The 25325-nt window shown below is 44.5% G+C and overlaps 1 protein-coding gene across 1 annotated transcript in view; it reads left to right on the forward strand.

Annotated features, from left to right (window-relative positions):
• Nucleotides 1-7829: 7829 nt before the first annotated feature.
• The window catches only part of LOC142310841 (scavenger receptor cysteine-rich domain-containing protein DMBT1-like), a 33336-nt gene continuing 15840 nt past the window's right edge, over nucleotides 7830-25325 (forward strand). The window contains exons 1-7 of the mRNA XM_075348584.1: nucleotides 7830-7894; nucleotides 11978-12067; nucleotides 18393-18455; nucleotides 20257-20416; nucleotides 20767-20981; nucleotides 21364-21502; nucleotides 22832-23052. Coding sequence (XP_075204699.1) covers nucleotides 7879-7894; nucleotides 11978-12067; nucleotides 18393-18455; nucleotides 20257-20416; nucleotides 20767-20981; nucleotides 21364-21502; nucleotides 22832-23052 — 904 coding nt within the window. The 5' untranslated portion in view covers nucleotides 7830-7878. The remainder of the gene's footprint in view (nucleotides 7895-11977; nucleotides 12068-18392; nucleotides 18456-20256; nucleotides 20417-20766; nucleotides 20982-21363; nucleotides 21503-22831; nucleotides 23053-25325) is intronic.

Below are 25325 nucleotides of genomic sequence, written 5' to 3' on the forward strand. Positions count from 1 at the left end.
ACTTTATCATTACTTTAAGAAATCAAGGTCAGTCAGTCCGAAAAATTGGGAAAACTTTGAAAGTGTCCCCAAGTGCAGTGGCAAAAACCATCAAATGCTACAAAGAAACTGGCTCACATGAGGACTGCCCCATGAAAGAAAGACAAAGAGTCACCTCTGCTGCGGAGGATAAGTTTATCCGAGTCACCAGCCTCAGAAATCGCAGGTTAACAGCAGCTCAGATTAGAGACCAGGTCAATGCCCCACAGAGTTCGAGCAGCAGAAACATCTCTAGAACAACTGTTAAGAGGAGACTTTGTGCAGCAGGCCTTCATGGTAAAACAGCTGCTTGGAAACCACTGCTTAGGACAGGCAACAAGCAGAAGAGACATGTTTGGGCTAAAGAACACAAGGATTGGACATTAGACCAGTGGAAATCTGTGCTTTGGTCTGATGAGTCCAAATTTGAGATCTTTGGATCCAACCACCGTGTCTTTGTGCGACGCAGAAAAGGTGAACGGATGGACTCTACATGGCTGGTTCCCACCATGAAGCATGGAGGACGAGGAGGTGTGATGGTGTGGGGGTGCTTTGCTGGTGACACTGTTGGGGATTTATTCAAAATTGAAGGCACACTGAACCAGCATGGCTACCACAGCATCTTGCAGTGGCATGCTATTCCATCCGGTTTGCGTTTAGTTGGACCATCATTTATTTTTCAACAGGACAATGACCCCAAACACACCTCCAGGCTGGGCTCCAGGCAGGGCTATTTGCCTAAGAAGGAGAGTAATGGGGTGCTATGCCAGATGACCTGGCCTCCACAGTCACCAGACCTGAACCCAATCTAAATGGTTTGGGGTGAGCTGGACCGCAGAGTGAAGGTAAAAGGGCCAACAAGTGCTAAGCATCTCTGGGAACTCCTTCCAGTCTGTTGCAAGACCATTTCCGGTGACTACCTCTTGAAGCTCATCAAGAGAATGCCAAGAGTGTGCAAAGCAGTAATGAAAGCAAACGGTGGCTACTTTGAAGAACCTAGAATATAAGACATATTTTCAGTTGTTTCACACTTTTTTGTTAAGTATTTCATTCCACATGTGTTTAATACATAGTTTTGATGCCTTCAATGTGAATCTACAATTTTCAGAGTCATTTAAATAAAGAAAACTCTTTGAATGGGAAGGTGTGTCCAAACTTTTGGTCTGTACTGTATATATATCTATATATATGTATATATAAATATATATATATATATATATATATATATATATATATATATATATATATATATATATATATATATATATATATATATGTGTGTGTGTGTATGTGTTCTCAGATGTTCTATACAAGTAATAATGGAAAGGAGAGTCCTCAGATTTATTATCAATATATGATCAGGATTGATCATACTGTAATTGTCTCTCCCAGGGTTATGGGGTACTTGGTCCTGGGCAGTGTATAACTGGGGAGAATCTCACTTTGGTGGCCGTTGCTCGGTCCCGTGCCCTGGATGCTTTTTAAAAAGGGAAAATTTACAGGGGATTTTTGAATAAAGTTCACACGTGATGCCACTTGCGGTTTTGCGGCTATGGGGATGGAGCCGCCGCTGCACAGCTTTCACTACTGGGGTTGGTGTTAGCGGCAGCCTGGATGTTAGGCCCTCTGCAAACTGGGCCAGGCCCCAGAGGATAGGTGATGTAGATGGGTGTTAAAAGAAGGTAGGCCACACAAGAGTTGCAGTGTAACTGGTTCCTTTACTCACAGTAAGCTGGAAACTGGTCACCCGAGGCCGGCTGGCCTCAACCGCAGGTCTCCTTAGTTCCAGTGCTGGTTTAGTGACCTGGTGGCTTCTTTCCCCTGCACCTGTCTTTGGTTGGTGGGTTCCCGTGGCATGGATCGGCTGGGGGTCCCCTCCTGGTAGTCTCTTAACCATAGTCCGTATGACGGTAGCGTGAACCCTGTGGGGTCGGAGTCTCTGGTCCTGGTCCCTGGTTCTCCCATAGCTACTGTGTCCCGAATTTCAAGGTCAGTGAGGTCCTTGATGTTCCCCTTACTGTGCAGATTTTATTAGGTCTGCCTGGAGCGTTTGCCTGACCTAGGATTCTGTACCCCGTTGGTGCGTGGTTCCGGGAGTACTCCACCGTACTCCACCGGCAACCAACCACCTGGGCGCTCAGGCCACTGTTTCACTCCTGTCAGTGCGTCTGCTCGCTTCCTCTCCCTGTCACCGACTCCTGCCGACTACTGTCTCTGACTGTCCACTGTCTGCCCCTCCCACCTGGTCATCGAGTGGACTGGATTGGCTCCACCTCTAGGCACCCATCCATTGGTCTAACCCTAGCCTGGTACCATTCTATGGGGGATATTGGGGAAAAACAGGGATTTCTGGAATGTTTGTGTTGTTACTAGCACTGGTCTTCTGGGTCCCTAGGTGGTAGGCCCTGCATCCTGGTACTGATGCAGTACCTTGTAGCTCCCTGATGGCTTCAGGGGCGCTACATTATCATTACTGTAAATGTGCCTGGTACAAGTTAAAGGGCTTGTGGTCACGATTCAATCCACACTCAATATATATTGAGAACATAACCCTGAAAAATGCCATAATCACTAGTAATAATAATAATAATCTTTATTTCTATAGCGCCAACATATTCCGCAGCGCTTTACAATTCAGGAGGATCACTACAAGTGGAAACACAAAAGACCAAGCCACGCAGCCTAAAGGCCTCCCCAAAAAGATTAAAAACTTTTTTTTGCCTTTATTGTGACTTGGCTGTATGACGTCTTATTGCTACTTGACAGTACATATCGGCTAGTGATTCATATATATTATTTTTGTTTTTAATTAATTTTATTATAGCAGTACATATGTATTGCTACATATCTGGTTAAATTGTCATTAGGGGCTCAAGAATTCTTGAGTTACAACCATCAGTGGAGCTGTAATGGTGGTCATATTGGTTTCAAAGATTTACCAGAATTTGCTAAAATTAATCTATCTTTGTCATTTACAGGTATTTGACTTTATAACTAAATGCACTATAAAGGGAATCTGTCAGTAGGATCATTTTTCTAAGTCGTCTATATGGGCATGAGGTCCAAAATGTCACGTGCACACAGTTAGTAGTTAGTTACCTCGCAGCTCCAAAATGGCTACCATGAACAGGCTTGGTGCAAGCTACTTCATTTACCAGAACCCAGGGGTTGCCCGGCCTTCACCACTGTACAGGGATCTGAACTTGTACACCAGTCCCTGGGTAATGAACACAGGGTCAGCTTCTGTTCGGTGGCCCAAGCGGGCAAGGGTAGTCAGGAAGCCAGGTCAAATACAGGAAGTCACGTCAGGAACGGAATACAAAGCGGCTGCAGAACACAAACGGATAGTCAAATGTAAAGCTGAGGTCAATGAATGGGAAAATCAGGTCAACATACAGGAGCTCAGGACAAAGGCACAAACCAGGATAGAATCCCTATTGATGAGCAGTGGAAGCTGGCTCTCAGGGGGTTTATATAGAACAGCCCCACCCAGTGTTAACAGCAGACAGAAATCAAAAAAACAAGATTAACCCTGTAGCTTCCAGACTGGATAGAGCCACATATCCCAGGAATAAAATACGTTTGTTATATCAAGCATCCCTGCAGCAAGTGTGGCACCGACTAGCGGACAAAGCTGAAACTGGCAGAGATGTTACATTTAGAAAGTAGAATCAAATTATTACTTAATATCTGGGATCCAATGTCTCATTCCAGAGAAATCCACGTTTTTCTTACTATGTACATGAGCTGCTAAGATCTGTGACCCATACATAGATCTCCCTGAGAATCTACCTTCACAACTTACTGTAAATGAAAGGGGAAGTTACCAGTGTGAGACATGTAAAGACTGACAGTCTGCTCTAATGAGCTACATGTCTCACACTGGCATTCGACTGTAGATATCAAGGCATCATTTTATTCGATGTTCTGTTACCTGCATTGTTGTGTGAAGTGATGAGCCAGGGGAGCCTCTGGCCTTGTAGTCGTGGCTGTAGTTTTCAGGCTGGTCCCTGGCTTCACCACTTCTTCAAGGTCGGGGGCTGACTTGGTGGGGCAGAGTGTGATAGTGCATTCGCCGGACGACGTATAAACGATCTTCAGACAAAGGGTGCTGGTTACAAACGACATCCTTTATTGCACTACAGGATCCGGCAGTAAAATCAGGCACTTTTCGGTGGAGCTGGGGGCAGCCTGCCCTAACGCACCCTCTGGTGGGGATATGCCCAGGGTACTCCACTTCGCCGGGCTCCCACACTTTGGTTTCATGCACACCGGACCCACACCAGTTGCTTCACACCCCGAGGTTACGTTCCCCTCCTTGCTCTCCTGCGCCCCCTGGTGGTCCCGCTCACACACTCTGCCCCTTGGTGTTCTCAGCCTTCTGTCCCGGATCCAACTAACTCACACACACTCACACATTCCCCCATGATACAGCCGGCTCCTCCTCCCCGGTGGCGACAGCCGTCCCACCCGGCCACTAGGGGTGCCCTATCACAACATAAAATAATAAAAGTCAACATTTTTATTAATTACAATTCCGGGTTATCTATGCTGGTACTGGTAGGGGGTAGGCTCACCCACTACATGCCTCCCCTCTTAAAACCCGAGCCTCCCGGCAAGGCTCTAACTATAAACACATAACTGAAAAAAAATGAACATAACATAAGAATACCCTTCAGCCCAGTCCACAACAGGCGACCCGTACGAGAAAAAGGGCACCAGTCCAGCGCCCGGTCTTCGGCAGCGCTCTCGGTCTTTGCTGGCGCCTGGAGGCTTAGTAGCGCTCCCGGTCTTTTGATGGCGCCCGGAGGCTCAACAGCGCTCCCGGTCTTGTGATGGCGCCCGGAGGCTCAGTAGCGCTCCCGGTCTTGTGATGGCGCCCGGAGGCTCAACAGCGCTCCCGGTCTTGTGATGGCGAGCAACAGACATATAAACTTGTAACAACTGCAACTTCTTCGCCCTGCGGAGGAGTTCCTGACTCAGTCTGACAGCGAGCTTCCTCCGGGTTTTATCAACTGAACATAAACTTCTGCCGATCTTTCAACAATACCGGTCTTCATACAAGCCTACTGAGGTGATCTACTCCGGAGGCCAGGACCGCTTCCATTCGGCCGCCTGGACCTGGATGTAGGCGCCCAGGGACTGCCCAGGTTGGCGGCGGATCCTCCGGAAAGATTCAGGAGCGAAAGGAGGCTCCGATGATGCGGCTTCTTCGGTTCCCGGCGGGGGTGAGGGGGTCGCCACCCGGGGTGGTTGAGGCACGGGTTGCGGCACGTCCAGGACGATTACCGGACGATTGGTGACGCTTTGATTAACCGCCACCACCGGGGTACCCTTTTCCGGATCAGCGGTCGGGGCAGACTGCACCTCCGGTGGGACCGCCAAGGTGCGCCTGGAATGGGGGCCATTTGTCGGTATCGGTTTTGGCTGGCTCCGGCGCCGTTCCTGGTGCTCCTCCCATTCCAGCTCCTGTTGCCATTGGGCCGCTTCCCGGGCGGTCGGCATCCGGGTCACTCCAACCGCGAACAGGCCACGACTTCCCGCCTCGGGTAAGAACTGCACCTTCTCTCCCGGATAAAGAGTGTGAAGTCTCTTCCCTCCACGTCCAGGTGGACCCGATTATAAAAATAATCGTCTCCGGTGCTCGCTTCACGGATAAAGCCGTAGCCCTCCTGCTGGTTGAATTTCACCACTATACCAGTGGTGAATTGCAGGGCCAGCTCCTCACCGCCGGGACCGGACATCATTTCCCGGACGATGGTCTCTGCCAGCAGCCGCTCTTGTAAAGGGTCTGGTACCGGAGACGGAGCCCTTGGGTACGGTATGGGAGACGGGGTTACAGGGTCCCAAAAGAAGCCTCTGTGGTCCCGTTCCAGCCGCTCGGCAATCACTTCGGCCGGCTCCCGCACGAGGACAGATGGTGCTGCGGCTGTGGGTGTTGCGGCTGTGGCGACGGGCTGAGGTGTCTCCCAGGGGGAATAAGTAATCCCCAGGGGCCGGTTCCCCACCGGTAGCTGGGTGGCGTAGGTTGCCCGTACCTCAGTGGTAGTGCCTCCGGTTGTCGCGTCCCAGGTGGTCAGCCAGGTCACCTTTTCCGGACGTGCTGGGCCTCCTGTCCCGGTCGGAATGTCAAGCAGAGACGCTTTTGCTGCGGCAGCGTGCTTGGGACGCTCCTGGCTTAGGCTGGTCAGGGCCATGGTGGTGGCGAGATCCTGCTGTTGGCCGGAAGTCTCCATTTCTTTCTCTTGCTGTGTCGCTAGAAATGGCGGCAGAGTCAATGCTGAGGCTGGAGGAAGTGGAGGCGGGCCTATGTTTCCCGCTCTTGGACAGGCTCCACCCCCAGCCTCACACATCATCTTGACTCCTCCGCGGCGGTTCTTCTTTTTCTTTACAATACCGCCCACTTCATATTTCTTTCTTCGTGCCCTGGGACTGGCGCCTCCCCTCTTTGGGCGGAGTACTCCGTACTTCTTCTTCGGCACCGGCCAGCCCCAGGCTCTTCTTTTGGCGCCAATTTTTCGCGCCCTTTCTTCCTCAGCTTCACAGACGGCGGCCATTTTGCCGCCATCTTGTGCCCGGTCCAATGCCTTGGGCACTTCTTCCTCCCACCATGGGACTGGAAATCTTCTCTCATAGCCCGGATACGGTGCACTCGGCACCACCTGATCTCCGGCTTCTTGGGTTCCTGGCAGGGGAATCGCATCCTGCCGACTACGCCACATGAAGTGATGAGCCAGGGGAGCCTCTGGCCTTGTAGTCGTGGCTGTAGTTTTCAGGCTGGTCCCTGGCTTCACCACTTCTTCAAGGTCGGGGGCTGACTTGGTGGGGCAGAGTGTGATAGTGCATTCGCCGGACGACGTATAAACGATCTTCAGACAAAGGGTGCTGGTTACAAACGACATCCTTTATTGCACTACAGGATCCGGCAGTAAAATCAGGCACTTTTCGGTGGAGCTGGGGGCAGCCTGCCCTAACGCACCCTCTGGTGGGGATATGCCCGGGGTACTCCACTTCGCCGGGCTCCCACACTTTGGTTTCATGCACACCGGACCCACACCAGTTGCTTCACACCCCGAGGTTACGTTCCCCTCCTAGCTCTCCGGCGCCCCCTGGTGGTCCCGCTCACACACTCTGCCCCTTGGTGTTCTCAGCCTTCTGTCCCGGATCCAACTAACTCACACACACTCACACATTCCCCCATGATACAGCTGGCTCCTCCTCCCCGGTGGCGACAGCCGTCCCACCCGGCCACTAGGGGTGCCCTATCACAACATAAAATAATAAAAGTCAACATTTTTATTAATTACAATTCCGGGTTATCTATGCTGGTACTGGTAGGGGGTAGGCTCACCCACTACATGTGTTCTTCGATTCTTTGCACAAAAAAAAGATAAAGAGAACCTGCCACGTGAAAAAATGCTATCAACCTAAACCCGGCGCAAGTTCAGTAACTGCGTTGTGTTTTGAGAGTGTAAGCTGTAACCCTGCCCCACTCACCGACTGACAGCCACTCAGCATTAGAACCTGCTGTCACTCCTTGTGGGGGGCGAGGTTACAGCTGTCACTCTCGATTGCACAAAGCGGTGACTGAACCCATGCCGGCGCCACCCCGAAGACTGAAACTTGAACACTGCCAAAAAAATTAAAGTTCTTTTCTTCCTGGCAGTGAGGTTTGATGTGCAGGCGCCGGGCAGGTTCCAAGCGCTATTAACCTGCAGATTAACCCCATATCTGCAGGTTAATAGTATTTTTTTTACTTGATAGGTTCCTTTAATAACTAAATCTACCACTATTATTGTATTCCAAGGCCAAAGCTCCACACTGTCTTCAACAGGACCCCCATATACCACCCAGAATTCCATGTCTACAGCTTCTGGTAAGTTCATCAAGAATATGCATTGTGTGCACATTGTGCAAGTTGAGTACATTGGCTCAGTCCTATATATGACTTTCATATTTATATCATTGACATCTAATTTTATTATTTAATGTAATTTTTTTATCTTTTTCTCTGAGTTTTTTTTAATAATTTGTTTAATCAAACAACAGAATTTTTTTTTTATCAGTTTTTATGTTTACATAATCCTGTACCTTCCTATATATATTATACATGGGCAAGTATATTAACCTGCATACTAATGAGTATTAAAGGGCTATTCCCAACATTGCAAGTTATTACCTATTCATCGGATAGGTTATAACTAGAAATAAGTGGTCAGATTAAAGTTCGGATTTTGCAGGTTCAGTCGGACTTTAGACAAAGTTAAATTCTGGACCTGAACCCCATTGAAAGTCACCGATTGGGCAGTTTGAGTCTCCGCCCACATACAGCCAGCCATAAACAGGGCGTTTCCGGGGGAGGGAGGGCGAGTTTTTTTCATTTTTATTTTGTGCACACTACATCTGATAATGCTGTTTTTACCCCCAGTGCGAGCCGTTCAGAGACTGCGGCTCACACTGGACCAAGCACTGACCGAATCCAAGCACAGCGGTGCTCGTTCGAGTGGTCGGCATAAGTAAAGCACCCAAACTAAAACACTGATGTTATTGAAAAGTCGGTGTTCAGTACGAACAACAAACTTTACTGTTTGGGTCCGCTCATCTCTAGTTATAACTTGTTGATTGATATTGGTTAGACAATTAGGACCCCAACTGATTTCAAAAAAGGGGTTCTGGAAAGCCACATCTGAATAGAACGGGGGCCCAGGAATACGCACCTCTTCTCCTATCTGCTCCAATTACAGTACTTGACTATTTCCTACAGTTCCACTCAGAGTGAATAAAGCAATGGTGCATTTCATTAAAATGGGGCAATCCTTCATCCTGTTCTTGGATAGCTTGTAATATTGAAAATAACCCTTAAGACAATAAGCACCTAGGTTCAATTCCCACCAAGAACAATATATGTGAGGAGTTTGTATGTTCTCCCCGTGTTGGTGTGGGTTTCTTGTAGATTCTCCACTTTCCTTCCACACTCCAAAGACATACGAATGGGGAATTTAGATTATGATCCCCAATGGGGACAGTGTTGCTAATGCATGTAAAGTGCTATGGAATTAATGGCGCGATATAAGTGAATAAATATTATTAATATTAATAATAATAATAATAATAATATGTATATACTTTTAATGGACCCTGGATAATATAATGTATGGGTACAGAGAGGATGTCTTGTGATATAATGAAAGAAGGTTCCTCTTTTGCCTTATTCTTTGCAGGTTCTGATCAGCTCTTGATTTAGTGCTATAAAAAGTTAAAGAATGAGGCCCGATGCTTTCTCTGATGTCTGTTAATGGAGTTTGGCACTTAGGCTGGGGACACATGAGCATTACTGCGAGTCAATCGCATGCCACTCGACTCCCACTCTGTTATGCCACTGTGGTCCGATCCTGCGATTGCAGCACAGCTGTGGAGGAGAGGGCGGGCTCTGCAGAGGAGATGGACGGACTAATCTCCCTATCTCCACCATTGTCAGCTGATGCGTATATCGCACTGCACTCCAGTGTAATGCAAGTGCAGTGCGATGTTTGTCTCGCACCCATAGACTTGTATGGATGCAAGTGAAAACTAATCAGATTCCACCCGTAGCATGCTGAGATTGTTTCTCGATCCGATTAGGGTTGAGTACAGTTGAGCGAATACATAAATATTCGTACTCGCTATACTCATAACGAATACTATCTAATACTCACGTACAGTATTTGTTCCGAATAGCATGTGCAATGCAAGTCAATGGGGAAAAAATCGCAGTGTAACGGGTAACCCAAATGCCGTACTATTCGTGAGAGTAGCGAATAGTGCCGAATTTGGGTTACTCGTTACATTGCGAGTATTCCCCATTGACTTCTATTCAGAACAAATACACGAGTGTTAGACAGCACTCGTTGTCAGTATAGCGAGTACGAATAGTTATGTACTCGCTCAACTCAAGAGCTGAGAAAAAAATCGCTCATGGGAGCGACCCCATAGAGTAACATTGGTCCGAGTGGAATGCGATTTTTTTTTTTTTTTTTTTTTTTTTTTTTTTTTATTGCATTCCACTCTCTCCCTTTTATTCGCCATGTGTACTAGGCCTTACAACAACATGACCATTTGGTCACTAGAACTATGCAGTAGGATCAGAGTGTTGTATCAGCACCAAGATCCTCTGGAACGCCTGCCTGAACCTTAGTATTAGGGCACGGGTTAACAAAGGGTTAAAGGGACAGTAAGGGTACAGTCACACTTTAGTGACGCTCCAGCAATCCCACCAGCGATCTGACCTGGTCAGGATCGCTGCTGCGTCACTACATGGTTGCTGGTGAGCTGTCAAACAGGCAGATCTCACCAGCGACCAGTGACCAGCCTCCAGCCAGCAGCGACGCGTGGAAGCGATGCTGCGCTTGCAGGGAGCCGGCGTCTGGAAGCTGCGAACACTGGTAACCACGGTAAACATCGGGTATGGTTACCCGATATTTACCTTGGTTACCAGCACACACCGCTTAGTGCTGGCTCCCTGCACTCGTAGCCACAGTACACATCGGGTCAATAAGCAAACCTTTGCTTATTTACCCGATGTGTAATCCGGGTATGTGTGCAGGGAGCAGGGAGTCGGCACTGGCAGCCTGAGAGCGGCGGACGCTAGTAACTAAGGTAAATATCGGGTAACCACCGTGGTTACCCGATGTTTACCTTGGTTACAGCTTACCGCAGGCTGCAAGACGCCGGCTCTCTACACATTCAGATTGTTGCTCTCTCGCTGTCACACACAGCGATGTGTGCTTAACAGAGGGAGAGCAACAATAAAAAAACAAACCAGCACTGTCTGTAATGAGCAGCGATCTCACAGCAGGGGCCAGATCGCTGCTCAGTGTCACACACAACGAGATCGCTAATGAGGTCACTGCTGCGTCACAAAAACCGTGACTCAGCAGCGATCTCGCTATGTGAGAAGTACCCCTAAAGCTGGGGTCACACATAACGACGACGACAACGACGTCGTTGCAACGTCACCATATTCTGTGACGTAGCAGCGACCATCGATGATCGTTAGTAAGCTGTCAAACATGTTAGAAAAAGCAGCGACGGAGCAGCGATCATAGCGACGTCGACGGTCGTTGTGTGGTTTCAGACGTAGCGTAGCGTCGCTGCTGCGGTGTCAAACACAAGGATGATCAGCTTATCAGCATGGTGCAGCGGGATAGCAGCGATCAAAAAATGACTTCGAGCATTCAGGAGCGAGCAACGATTTCGCAGCAGGGGTCTGATCGTTGTTATGTGTCACACACAGCGACGTCGCTGTTGAGGTCGCTGCAACGTCACAGAATATGGTGACGTTGCAGCGACGTCGTTGTCGTCGTCGTTATGTGTGACACCAGCTTTAGACCAGTAATGAATAATAAAAGTAACTAGGAGATAATCATTATCTCCTAATTATCAGTTTAATGGATTTTCTGGCATGTTCTTGAAATTTCCATCCCTCCCCTGAATTCATCCTATCCATAGATGCCACAAAGTCTATTGATGTATAATGGGGTTGGATGTATTCTGCTGCGGTGTCTGATATTTTGAATAGATTAAGCAATGCAGGCTCTAAATGAATATGAACAAAGCTTAAAGGATCAGATTCAGCTGGAATGCTTCTCTATAGTTCTTGAGAAATTGCATAAGAAGGAGTTAAATGCTGCAGTGCCGCGGTAAGGAACCATCCAGGATTCTTTAATAGTGAATTTATTTCTACACATTTCAGAGAATCTTTCTCCTTCTTCAGGAAAATATCAGATCATGTGGCTGCAGCTGCCGTGGTCATAAGCATAAAAAGTATACTATGGTTGTTAGCACCTTCAGTGTTTTACTCCTGTACCACTCTGCGGATAACACCCTCTTTGCGCTCGTTTGTCTTCTAGTTTATTTACAGTGCTCTATATAGTTCTTGTAATAAGTTTTTAGTACTTAATACTACTTTTATTTTTTGTAGATACAAGTCCATCAATGTCTACGGAAATGTCTACGGAAATGTCTACAGAAATGTCTACAATAATGTCTACGGAAATGTCTACTACATTAGGTATTTTACCTCAAATGTTTCTGCTCTCTGACTGTACAGAGTATTTTCCTCTTACCTTGTACCAAATAGTTACATTTTTATGTCATATTAATTTGCTGGAAAAACTAGATGACAGTCAAATTTGTAGCTGGCATTATAGGTCACTCATGGGATTTCACCAGGATGTAGCTGCCATAGTGCGCATGGAGGTTGAGGCGCTTTCAATGACCTGAATATAAGTCCTTCGCTATCACTGAGTAGTATTAAAAAATGATGTTTACCTGCAACTGCCACTAGGGGAAGTTCAGTGGATATATCCCCTGAGGAAGCCGATTCGGTGAATCTTCTCAGAGAGACATACCGTGTTTCCTTGAAAAATAAGCTCTAGCAGGAGTTTTCAGCAAGGCATAAATAAAAGCCCTACCCAAAAATAAGCCCTAGTCGTGGCTCAATAATGAAGTTTCCATGCAGCTAAAAAAGTTAAAGAATACTGCAGGACACTTCATTATAGAAAGCAGATACCCACAAGAGAGAGAAGAAAGAAGATAGAAGACCTCGCGATTATACTGACCAGATGCTGACCGAAATCAATGGAACACATCAAGGATCTGCAGCGGAACGCACACCCACACACATCAGATTACACACACACATGAGATTGCACACATACACTCACATCATCCAGGGATATTGATTGCTTCTGGCCGGCATAAGGACCTGGGACTCTGTGCAGTGGAGTGCCAGGACCTGCGGGTGGAATACATGGAGGACCCAGGGGTGAAACGCATCATACAGACAAGAGAGCAGAGAGTCCCCTGCTGGCTGGAAGCAAGTGGTATCACCAGATGTGGTGAGTGTGTGTGCGCGCGATCTGATGTGTGAGTGTGGACTAGAAGGAGAAGGGGACGACGTGCAGCACACCTGCTGGGAGCGCCCGCCGACAATCGCAAGAGGACCTGGGAGCGACGCAGACGTCCGGGGTCTGGTAAGTATGATGATCCTGGAAGGGGGATCTGCATTTTTTGGGGTGGGGGTAACCCTTCCTCCAACCATGTATCCCTGAGAATAAGCCCGACCCCAAAAATAAGCCCTAGCACTTTTTTCAGGGCCCAAAATAAAATATTAGACGGTGTCTTATTTTAGGGGAAACATGGTAGTTACTGTACATTTTGAATATGAACAGCAGACCATGAAAGTATAGTGTGGTGATATGGATTGAAATGCAGTGACCTGCAGGCACAGTTAATATTAACCAAATAAGAAATATCCACTATTGCGGTAAAGAGTACAAAGAGAACCACAATTAGTAGCGAGTTCTCCAGTTCCTGATGTTTTTAACAGATATAATCTGTAATGAAATGTAAATAAAAGTGAAATTTTAATACAGAATTCAATTATTAGGAAGTGGTTTGGGAAGAAGGATTGTAGTGATTCGTACTCAAAATTAAAATAATAGTGAATGCAGATGTAGACAGTGTCTAATGAGTTAAATCCAATCTCTAATATACAGTAATCCCCAAATAGTTATTATTTAGCTGCATATGTGTAAAAGAAAACTAAAACTGTGTACATACAAGTGCATGTCAATAAATTAGAATGTCATCAAAAAGTTACCATAATTTATTTCAGTAATTCAATATAAAAAGGGAAACACATATATAAAATAGAGTCATTACACACAGAGGGATCTATTCCTATATATTATATAGAGTCATTACACACAGAGTGATCTATTCCTATATATTATATAGAGTCATTACACACAGAGGGATCTATTCCTATATATTATTTAGAGTCATTACACACAGAGGGATCTATTCCTATATATTATATAGAGTCATTACACACAGAGGGATCTATTTCTATATATTATATAGAGTCATTACACACAGAGGCATCTATTCCTATATATTATATAGAGTCATTACGCACAGAGGGATCTATTCCTATATAATATATAGAGTCATTACGCACAGAGGGATCTATTCCTATATATTATATAGAGTCATTACACAAAGAGGGATCTATTCCTATATATTATATAGAGTCATTACGCACAGAGGGATCTATTCCTATATATTATATAGAGTCATTACACACAGAGTGATCTATTTCACGTGTTTATTTCTGTTAATGTTGATGATTATGGCTTACAGCCAATGAAAACCCAAAAGTGATTATCTCAGAAAATTAGAATATTATATAAGAACAATTGAAAAAAATATTTTACGCTCAGAAATGTTGGCGCCTACTGAAAAGTCTGTATAGTAAATGCCTCAATACTTGGTCGGGGCTCCTTTTGCATGAATTACTGCATCAATGCGGCGAGGCATGGAGGCGATCAGCCTGTGGCACTGCTGAGGTGTTATGGAAGCCCAGGTTGCTTTGATAGCGGCCTTCAGCTCGTCTGCATTGTTGGGTCTGGTGTCTCTCATCTTTCTCTTGACAATACCCCATAGATTCTAGTTTGTTGGCCAATCAAGCACAGTGATACTGTGGTTATTAAACCAGGTATTAGTACTTTTGGCAGTGTGGACAGGGGCCAAGTCCAGCTGGAAAATGAAATTTCCATCTCTAAAAAGCTTATTGGGAGAGGGAAGCATGCAGTGGTCTAAAATCTCCGGGTAGACGGCTGCACTGACCTTGGTCTTGATAAAACACAGTGGAGCTACACCAGCAGATGACATGGCTCCCCAAACCATCACTGATTGTGGAAACTTCACACTAGACCTCAGCAGCTTGGATTGTGGCCTCTCTGCTCTTCCTCCAGACTCTGGAACCGCGATTTCCAAATGAAATGCAAAGTTTACTTTAATCATAAAACAACACCTTTGACCACTGAGGAACAGAACAGTTCTTTTTCTCCTTGGCCCAGGTAAGGCGCTTCTGGCATTGTCTATTGGTCATGAGTGTCTTTGCGACCCCCAGTGAAGAAGCCCTCGCGAAACGCGTTGGGGTCTGTGGAGCTGCACCCCTCCTTGGCTGATTCAGTTATTATGGGTATGTGTCCTAATTATTCCTCTTGCTGTGCTTCAATTGTCTGATCACGTTATTCTGGTGCTTGGGGAGAGTTTCATCTCCTCTCCCCTGTACCACCAATTTCTAGTATTTTATGCTATGTATGAGGCATTTGACCTTAGTGTCTACCATTAACTTATATCTGGCACCCCCCCTTTCTTTGTAAAACTTTTTACATAAACTATGGAGCACTCCCTTTAGAGAGGTAAACTTGTTATAGCATTGTCATAGACACTTCTGTTCCCAGCCATAGTATTACACATACTCAGCCAGTGGGGTGCATGCTCCTTCATTTTGTATCTCTGCCAGCACTCCTTGAATTGTTTTTAACCTGTGTGTTTCTTATGCCATTATTTAATAAAAACTTTTGTACGCCTTCTGCATTTAGGTAGTGTTAATGACTTGTTTTTCTGGTTTTTGATGTTTTTTGAGTCTCTACCAGGGATTTATTTCCCCTTTAGTCCCATATAGGGGTTATGGTGATCAGTGTTGATCACCAAAAATCTCCCCCTTTTGTCTTTGTTCAGATGTTGTTTACATGTGCTGGATACGTCTGTGTGTGGTGACTCTTGAAGCACTGACTCCAGCAGCAGTCCACTCCTTGTGAATTTCCCTCAAACTTTTGAATGCCCTTTTAACCTTTAATAGGATTAACAATCCTATCAAGGCTGCGGTTATCACATTTGCTTGTGCACCTTTTTCTACCAGACTTTTTCCTTCCACTCAACTGTTCATTAATATGCTTGGATACAGCACTCTGTGAACAGCCAGCTTCTTCAGCAAGAAACTTTTGTGGCTTACCCTCCTTGTGGAGTGTGCCAATGACTGCCTTCTGGACATTTGTCAAGTCAGCAGACTTCCCCATGATTATGTAGCCTACTGAACCAGACTAAGGCTATGTGCGCACGTGTGCGTATTACATGCAGTTACTGCATGCGTCCTGCGTCCCCTGCATAATCTATGGAGATTGTGCAGGGGCCATGCGCACATGGCGTATTAGAACGCAGCGCTTTGGCTGCTGCCCGACGCGTGTTCTAAGAAGTGACATGTCACTTCTTCCGTGCACTTTGCCGGCAGCCCCTGCTCTGTCTATGGCAGGAGCTGCATGCAGAGCGCACGTTCTCTGCCAGCACCATGCGCTTCAGAACGGAGCTTTTCAGCTGCGCTCTGAAGCGCACCTTTTAGGTGCGGTTCAGAGCGCACACGTGCGCACATAGCCTAAGGGACTGTTTTAAATGTTTAGGAAGCATTTGCAGGTGTTTGTGGTAATTATTGTAATTTTCTGAGATAATGACTTTTGGGTTGTTATTTGCTGTAAGCCATAATCATCAACATTAACCGAAATAAACAAATGAAATAGATCCCTCTGTGTGTAATGACTCGAAATAATACATGCCTTTCCCTTTTTGTATTGAGTAACTGAAATATATTAACTTTTTGATGATATTTTATTTTTTTTTACATACACTTGTATCTGTGTATACTTCCAATTGCCTTTTAAAATTTATTATACAGAAATACCAGAAAAATGTTTTGCTACATACTGTACAGTGCCTACAAGTAGTATTCAACCCCCTGCAGATTTAGCAGGTTTGATAAGATGCAAATAAGTTAGAGCCTGCAAACTTCAAACAAGAGCAGGATTTATTAACAGATGCATAAATCTTACAAACCAACAAGTTATGTTGCTCAGTTAAATTTTAATAAATTTTCAACATAAAAGTGTGGGTCAATTATTATTCAACCCCTAGGTTTAATATTTTGTGGAATAACCCTTGTTTGTAATTACAGCTAATAATCCTCTATTATAAGACCTGATCAGGCCGGCACAGGTCTCTGGAGTTATCTTGGCCCACTCCTCCATGCAGATCTTCTCCAAGTTATCTAGGTTCTTTGGGTGTCTCATGTGGACTTTAATTTTGAGCTCCTTCCTCAAGTTTTCAATTGGGTTAAGGTCAGGAGACTGACTAGGCCACTGCAACACCTTGATTTTTTACCTCTTGAACCAGGCCTTGGTTTTCTTGGCTGTGTGATTTGGGTCGTTGTCTTGTTGGAAGATGAAATGACGACCCATCTTAAGATCCTTGATGGAGGAGCGGAGGTTCTTGGCCAAAATCTCCAGGTAGGCCGTGCTATCCATCTTCCCATGGATGCGGACCAGATGGCCAGGCCCCTTGGCTGAGAAACAGCCCCACAGCATGATGCTGCCACCACCATGCTTGACTGTAGGGATGGTATTCTTGGGGTCGTATGCAGTGCCATCTAGTCTCCAAACGTCACGTGTGTGGTTGGCATCAAAGATCTCGGTCTTGGTCTCATCAGACCAGAGAACCTCGAACCAGTCTGTCTCAGAGTCCTCCAAGTGATCATGAGCAAACTGTAGACGAGCCTTGACATGACGCTTTGAAAGTAAAGGTACCTTACGGGCTCATCTGGAACGGAGACCATTGCGGTGGAGTACGTTACTTATGGTATTGACTGAAACCAATGTCCCCACTGCCATGAGATCTTCCCGGAGCTCCTTCCTTGTTGTCCTTGGGTTAGCCTTGACTCTTCGGACAAGCCTGGCCTCGGCACGGGTGGAAACTTTCAAAGGCTGTCCAGGCCGTGGAAGGCTAACAGTAGTTCCATAAGCCTTCCACTTCCGGATGATGCTCCCAACAGTGGGGACAGGTAGGCCCAACTCCCTGGAAAGGGTTTTGTACCCCTTGCCAGCCTTGTGACCCTCCACGATCTTGTCTCTGATGGCCTTGGAATGCTCCTTTGTCTTTCCCATGTTGACCAAGTATGAGTGCTGTTCACAAGTTTGGGGAGGGTCTTAATTAGTCAGAAAAGGCTGGAAAAAGAGATAATTAATCCAAACATGTGAAGCTCATTGTTCTTTGTGCCTGAAATACTTCTTAATACTTTAGGGGAACCAAACAGAATTCTTGTGGTTTGAGGGGTTGAATAATAAATGACCCTCTGAATAAACTTTTCACAATTTAAAAAAAAAAAAAAAAAGAAATAACATTCTTTTTTGCTGCAGTGCATTTCACACTTCCAGGCTGATCTACAGTCCAAATGTCACAATGCCAAGTTAATTCCGAATGTGTAAACCTGCTAAATCTGCAGGGGGTTGAATACTACTTGTAGGCACTGTATTTGGACAAAATTACCATTTGGAACTCTAGAAAAAAAATGAATAATGTCCATTGTAGGAGCAAAAATGGTCATATTGATTTTTAAGCTTTACCAGAAATTGCTAAAACTAAGCTAAAAAACTACATGTAACAGAAGAGCCAAACAATGATATGTAACTATTTCTAATGCTGTATTCTATGCCAAGGTTCATCAGCAACTTCATCTGGACCCTCAAACATTACCCAAAATGTCACCTCTGCCTCGTCTGGTAAGTTTAACCTGAATACATTAATATACAGTATGCACAAGATGAATATGGTGACTCAATCCTTCATATGAGCTTTAATTGTTTAGTCATTCATATTTTTACTAGTTATATAATAAACACTTACAACTATTGCACCCAATATGATGGTAAATGAAAAGTAAATACTATATTTTTATAATACCTATGAAAATATAAATTAAAAGACAAAATGCAGACAGAAACAATCTGCAAGTAGCCAATATACAAAATAACAAATCTTTATTGATAAATATATAAATAAAAATAGATAAAAAGGGGAACGTCAGACAGAAGACTACATGAAGGGAATCAGAGGAACACCCTAATGTTAATTGGTGCCCCCGCTCCACGGAGGTTATTCCTATTGATGATCCTTTAAGCCCCTAATCTGAAGCCCAATGATCAGAAAGATAATACAAATATAAGGTATAGCCTATAGGCACCTATATAGTCCTAAAGGAGGTCCAACATCATAAATCAATGTTACTGACATAAAACATATACAAAATTATCCCCATGTAGATATAGCCCAAAGCACAAACAATGTCAATACCAGTAGATAATTTTCGGCATCTCTTCGTTCTCTCCTTAGATGCTTCAATAGTGACTGCATGGGGATCCAAGTTCATAAATCATTGAAATCAACTAGTGCTCACAAATTTCCATGGGGTATAAAAAACTCCATTCTGTCCAGAGCAACCTATTGTGTCTCAATACTTTCCCATCTAGAAGTCTAGATCATAAATTCTTCCGCTCCTGCCTCGACGAATTTCCCCCCTTCCATGGCTGAGGTTCATCAGGAGGCCTTTCTTAGATGCAATGTTCCATTAATGCTGATATCCAAACATTGGTGTGCTCGGGTGTACTAACAACAACCCTTCATATGTGCGATCACAAACGGTTTGATCCCAGGCATACAATGAAATTTGGGAACTGCCAAAGAATCCTTAACCCTCTAGGGCCTCCACCATCTAACCAGCTAGACCGATCATCCAGCTGTCCCTCCTTGGACGAAGTGGTAATGACTACCAGCAGTAAGTGATCGGTGTCTATAGCCCATAATTATGATATGAAGACATCAGCTGCATTCACTGTAAACTGAAAAATGATCTTCATCAAAATAATCTGTAAAAGTATCTTCAACTCCAAAAAAAATCACGGGCACCTTACATTTTCTTACAGACAGGGCAAAAAAGTGCCTTAATTTTATGGACTGTGCTGGAATTTCTGGATGGTTGGCAACCCATTTAGGAGTAGAGATGAGCAAACCCGAGGTTTGGTGTTTGGTTCTCGGCCGAACACCAACTTTTTTTTAACAGAAAAACAGAGTTCAGGTGCCTGATGTATGAACTTCACTTGAGCAAGCATCGCTGTGCTGGAGTATGCTCGGTTCCCAGAGTGAGATGCTTGCAGTGTTTGAACGGCTCGCACTGGGGGTAACAACAGTGTTATCAGATATAGTGTGCAAAGCCACAAAAATGGAAATACCTCACCCACCCGCCCCTAGAAGTAATCTGTGTATGGCTGGCTACATGTGGGAAGAGACCCACACTGCCAATCAGTGACTTCCATTGTGGTTTGGGCCAAGTCCAAACCCATCATGGAGGTACGGTTCCACTGCATGCACCAAACCAAACTTCTACAGGTTTGCTCTTCTCTAGTTAGGAGGACAGTGAGGTCTCGTTGGTTGTGAAGGTAAAGCGTGGGCTGAAGAATTAATTTACTCCAGTCAATTGTACACTTTATAATATTTACTACATGTAATTTATTTCTGTTCTTTCAGAAACAAATGAAACTTACATTTGTGGAGAGATATTGACGGAAAGTTCTGGCAGATTTACAAGCCCCTTATATCCCAGCTTTTATCCTAGAATAAGTCACTGTACGTGGGAAATCCGCACAGCACCAGAAACTTTCATAGAACTCAACTTTCCAAGCATAAAGTAAGTCCTGGTTGTGTCTGGAGATAAGGGGTAATAATTGTTATCTGCTGGTGACTTTGTAGTTATTAATGAGGACCTGATGTATAATGTGAGGTCCTCAGTATATCTCACCAACTGCTTATCAAAAAATCTATCATTGACCTCAAGTCTGTCCTCGAAGCTGTTTCTTCGCAAGGTACGTTAGGTAGGAAATCATTGCTAGAGCTCCATGCCATAGGATTATGGTGAATGTTACCACCTCTGCAATCATTACTGAACCTCATTTCGTGGAACACATATACAGATGATATCACATACGTGTGCATGTGTATTTTGTACTGTTTTGATTTTGTTGTAATTTTTTTTCATAGTTTGGAAAGCGATGAAAATTGTGAACACGATTATGTGATTGTATATGATGGACCTCCTGGAAGTTCTATACTTGGGAGACTTTGCCATTCAAAAAAACACACATTTCATTCATCATCAAATGTAATGACCGTTGTGTTCAGAACTGATGGATCCGTACAAAATTTTGGTTTTGAAGCCTATTATAATACATCAACTTCAACCAAGTCAATGTCAGGTACCAGAAACCAAACATATTCATAACAATAGCCCATAATCAGTGCATCCATCGTCATAACCCAAATTATATTTCCAATAAATATATGTCAATTGTCAGAGTGAACTTATTAACAATTTCAGCTAAAGTGTCCTCCTCCCCGGCAAACCATTTTATCCCCAACAACTGTACCATCCCCCAGATTGAAAGGGGTTGTTCACAATTGGACAACCTCTTCTTTATGGGTCCAAGGAAAAAATAAATAAACATCTTGGAGAAGTGCCCCTTTAGACACAACCCTGTTTCCCTTCTGCATCACACAAATCTGTGGCTAATAGTAAACTACAATTTGATTGTATTTAAAGATTACAGATTGTCAACTTTTGCTTTCCAAAATTTGCAGAGAAATGTGGAGGCATCTTTACAAATTTACAAGGAGTATTCCATTCACCCAGGCTTGCTTCTCCAGATTCTGACTACTGTGTCTGGCACATCAACGTTAACAACAATTACAAAATTCATCTTCAGTTTTCAGATTTCCAGTAAGTGTGAGAATATAGTTAAAATGCTGGTAAGATGATCATTTTTTTCTGTAAATAATTGTGGAAGCATCTTAGATATTTAGGTCTATAGAATTAAAAAGGTCAGCCACTACTTTAACATTGATGGCCTGTCTTTAGGATAAGTCATCAATGTCTAATCAGCTGGGGTCCAAAACCCTGCAACCACGCACACCCGCCGATCAGCTGTTCTCGGTGCCGTCAGCGGCTGGAAATGCTCAGATCCAGAGCTACCCCATCTTATGATAGCAGCTACAACTGGGAATTGCACATCTGCCTCCCATTCAAATCAATAAGAGGTGAATGTGCAGTAACCGTCGGCTATCAATTGACTCGGCAGCTCCTGGACTGAATATTTCCGGCCATCTGCTGACACCAAGAGCAGCTAATCAGTGGAGATGCGGGGTGTCAGATCCTGGCTGATCTGACATTGATAACCTATCCTAAGGAAAGGCCATCAATGTAAAATAGTGGTCGACCTCTTTAAGGGTGTTGTAGAATGTACATTTTCATACTTTCAGGATATGCCAAACATGTCCCAAAGATGTGGGACTGAGCCCAAAAGCACTTATCTTGAGGACCTCAGGAGCACTTATCTTGAGGACCTCAGGAGCACTTATCTTGAGGAGCTCCGGAGCACTTATCTTGAGGACCTCAGGAGCACTTATCTTGAGGAGCTCCGGAGCACTTATCTTGAGGACCTCAGGAGCACTTATCTTGAGGACCTCAGGAGCACTTATCTTGAGGACCTCAGGAGCACTTATCTTCAGAATCTGGGGATACACCATTTGCTTTTGGAATATGAATACCCTTGGGACCCTTGGGGAATCTGACACATTTGTGCATTAGACATTCAGCTCCTTTGGTGGGACTTAATACCTACTACCAAGTTCACAATTTTAATACAATTGATAATAAAAATAATATTGGGGTTCAGTGAATTTGCTTGAATCCATGTGATCATAATAATAAATATCTGGTGTAAATTAAGAAATATTTATAAAATTTCTTTACTGAGGGGCCTCTGACCATGAGACAAAAATGATCTTGTCCCCACACTATGCTTTTTCCTTTTGCATGAGTTTTATTTGACTGGATTTAGATTTTTTCTTTTACTGCAATTTTATTAGTATTTCTTATTTTTTATGTTCTGTTCTTAGATTATATCATCTTTATGTTTTTTATTTATGGTTAGTTTTTATACTATAATATAATTCTAGTTGGATGATGGTATTCATTTTTTGCATACTGTCTTTTACCTTTGCCATTGAACGCAGATATATATATTTTTTTTGTCGTTTTAATGGTTAGAATGAAAGATCCTCGATCCTGTCACTGCTTTTCTTTGTCAGTCTATGATGGGACACCACAAGGGTCACCCTTACTGGGACAACTCTGTGAGACAACTGTCCGGTATTTCAGCTCCTCATCAAACAGCATTAGCATTGTGTACACCAGACTCCATGCGGATACTGACTTGGGCCTGGAATTCTCGGCTTCATATTACTCTGCTTTCCAGAGCAACACAAATGGTAACGTATAGTTCAGAGAATAAAATAACATTTTGTCCTAAAATCTAGTTCTTGGAATTAACTAATTTAAAACGGGGAAATCCTGCTGGAGGGCTGGGTGTCGGACCACCATTGATCAGATATTGATGATATATCGTAAGTGTAGGTCATCAATATAAAAGTCCCAGACAACCCTTATGTTATAATAGTAGTCTGTACACAGATGCCATCATTTAAAGTGATTAACCCCATATAAAGGTCAGCTGTTCTAGTAGGATGTTCCTGAGAGTTTTGTAGTTGCATTTTACAGCAAAAATCATGTGTAATGGGGATCGGATGACTTGACAGGGACATCTGGGCTGACCCTTAAGGTACCGTCACACATAACGAGATCGCTAGCGAGATCGCAGCTGAGTCACGGTTTCTGTGACGCAGTAGCGATCCCGTTAGCGATCTTGTTTTGTGTGACACCTACCAGCGATCAGGCCCCTGCTGGGAGATCTCTAGTCATTGCAGAATGGTCCAGGCCATTTTCTTCAAAGGCGATGTCCTGCTGGGCAGGACGCATCGCTGTGTTTGACACTGTGTGACAGGGTCACAGTGACTGCTGAGATCGTTATACAATTCGCTACTGCGACCTGTATTGTTCCTGCATCTCTGGTAAGATCTAACTGTGTGCCATCTCACCTGCGACCTCCCAGCGACTTACCAGCGATCCCTATCAGGGCGCATCGTTTTCGGAAACTGGTAAGTCGTTGTGTGTGACTGGGCCTTTAGACTGGAGACCCTGCGATGTCCCTTAGCTCAGAGGTACACGTCATAGTAGCGAGGTCTGAGTCTTCAGAGTGACCTTAACTCCTATCCAAGTCCTGGTGTTACTCTCCTCCCCCTACTCCATCTAAAGGGGTTAGTCAGGACTGTAGACACAAACCTTACAACTAAACACGAATGGGGGAAAAACAAAACTCGTACGCACAGCAATAAAACACAAAGGAGCGACAATTCATGCACAGCGGAGAATAACATAAAAGGGAGGAAGTAAACAGACAACCGGGAAACTTCTTTACCGTACAATAAGCACACCACACATCACCAAAATTGGTTCACCACAATAGACCGGAATCGCTGCACAAGCAGAGCTATCATCGGCACTGAATAGCAGGATCTAGAATCTTATATAGGAAGGAAACTGCTGTGATTAGTAATTAGCAGAGTACGCCAGGTCAGCAGGAATTAACTCCTGCAGGACTGAGGAACAGTGCACATGAAACAGCAGATACCAATCTCTGGCTGAGAAACTAGGATACATCAGGTTGCCCGTTAGGCTCTGCAGTGTGAACAAAGCCCAACGCCGCTTTGACACCTAATGAATCTGGAACCGAACATACATGACACCATGTTTCATAAACAGCATACAACACAGCAAGGAATCTCATTTTTTAAAGTTATCAGTCAAGAGAAGGTTACAATGTTTTCTTTTCAGTGCATTACATATACCATGGTATTATTACATACCTTTCCTGGATATCCCAGGCTCACATTTCTTCCCCTGGATGCTGCCCTTTATTGTGCTCCACAATAAGTTTTTCAAGTTGCCTGGCATGGCTTTATTGACTCTTTGGTCCCGCTGCCAAGCTATATGCAAATATAACATTACCCTCTTTCAAAAAATTACCTTTGCTTCTATGTAATATTAAACTAGTAAGTTTGTTGAATGATTAATGAGATGCTTTCCTTATCTGTACATTGTAAATCAAATGTATTGGGTCAAATACTGCTTATATTGAAGGGTAAGTGGCTTATTCCTGCACAAGGGCTTATTGCGGGATTCACCTAGTCCCCTGTGGACCAGTCCAAGCCTGTGATCATACAGCCCTGATAAATGCTATGCTTTCCTTGCGTAAGGAAAACATTCTTTTGCAGCCTTGTATCATAGTACCTTGGTTCAATGTGGTTTGTTGTTTCCCACCAATGGCACCCAGGGCACATAATTGATTAGACCCTTGGTAAATAAAATTCCTCTAGTTATACTTGCATATCCTGCGCTCATACATTTGTTATTCAGAATTCTAGGAAAGATTGGAGAAAATCACTGAGTGTCACGCGGTGTTCAGGTCCAGACTCATTAGGTGTCATGGCAGCGTCAGGTTCTGCTCACACTGCAGAGCTTGACAGGTAACCTGATGTCTCCTCGTTCTTCAGCCAGAGCTGGGCGTTGGCTGTTTCATGTGCACTGTTCCTCAGGAGTTAATTCCTGCTGACTTGGGGAACTCTGCTAGGAGCTTAGGTTGCTA

This window comes from Anomaloglossus baeobatrachus, chromosome 5, assembly GCF_048569485.1.
Source record: "Anomaloglossus baeobatrachus isolate aAnoBae1 chromosome 5, aAnoBae1.hap1, whole genome shotgun sequence".
Lineage (NCBI taxonomy): Eukaryota > Metazoa > Chordata > Amphibia > Anura > Aromobatidae > Anomaloglossus > Anomaloglossus baeobatrachus.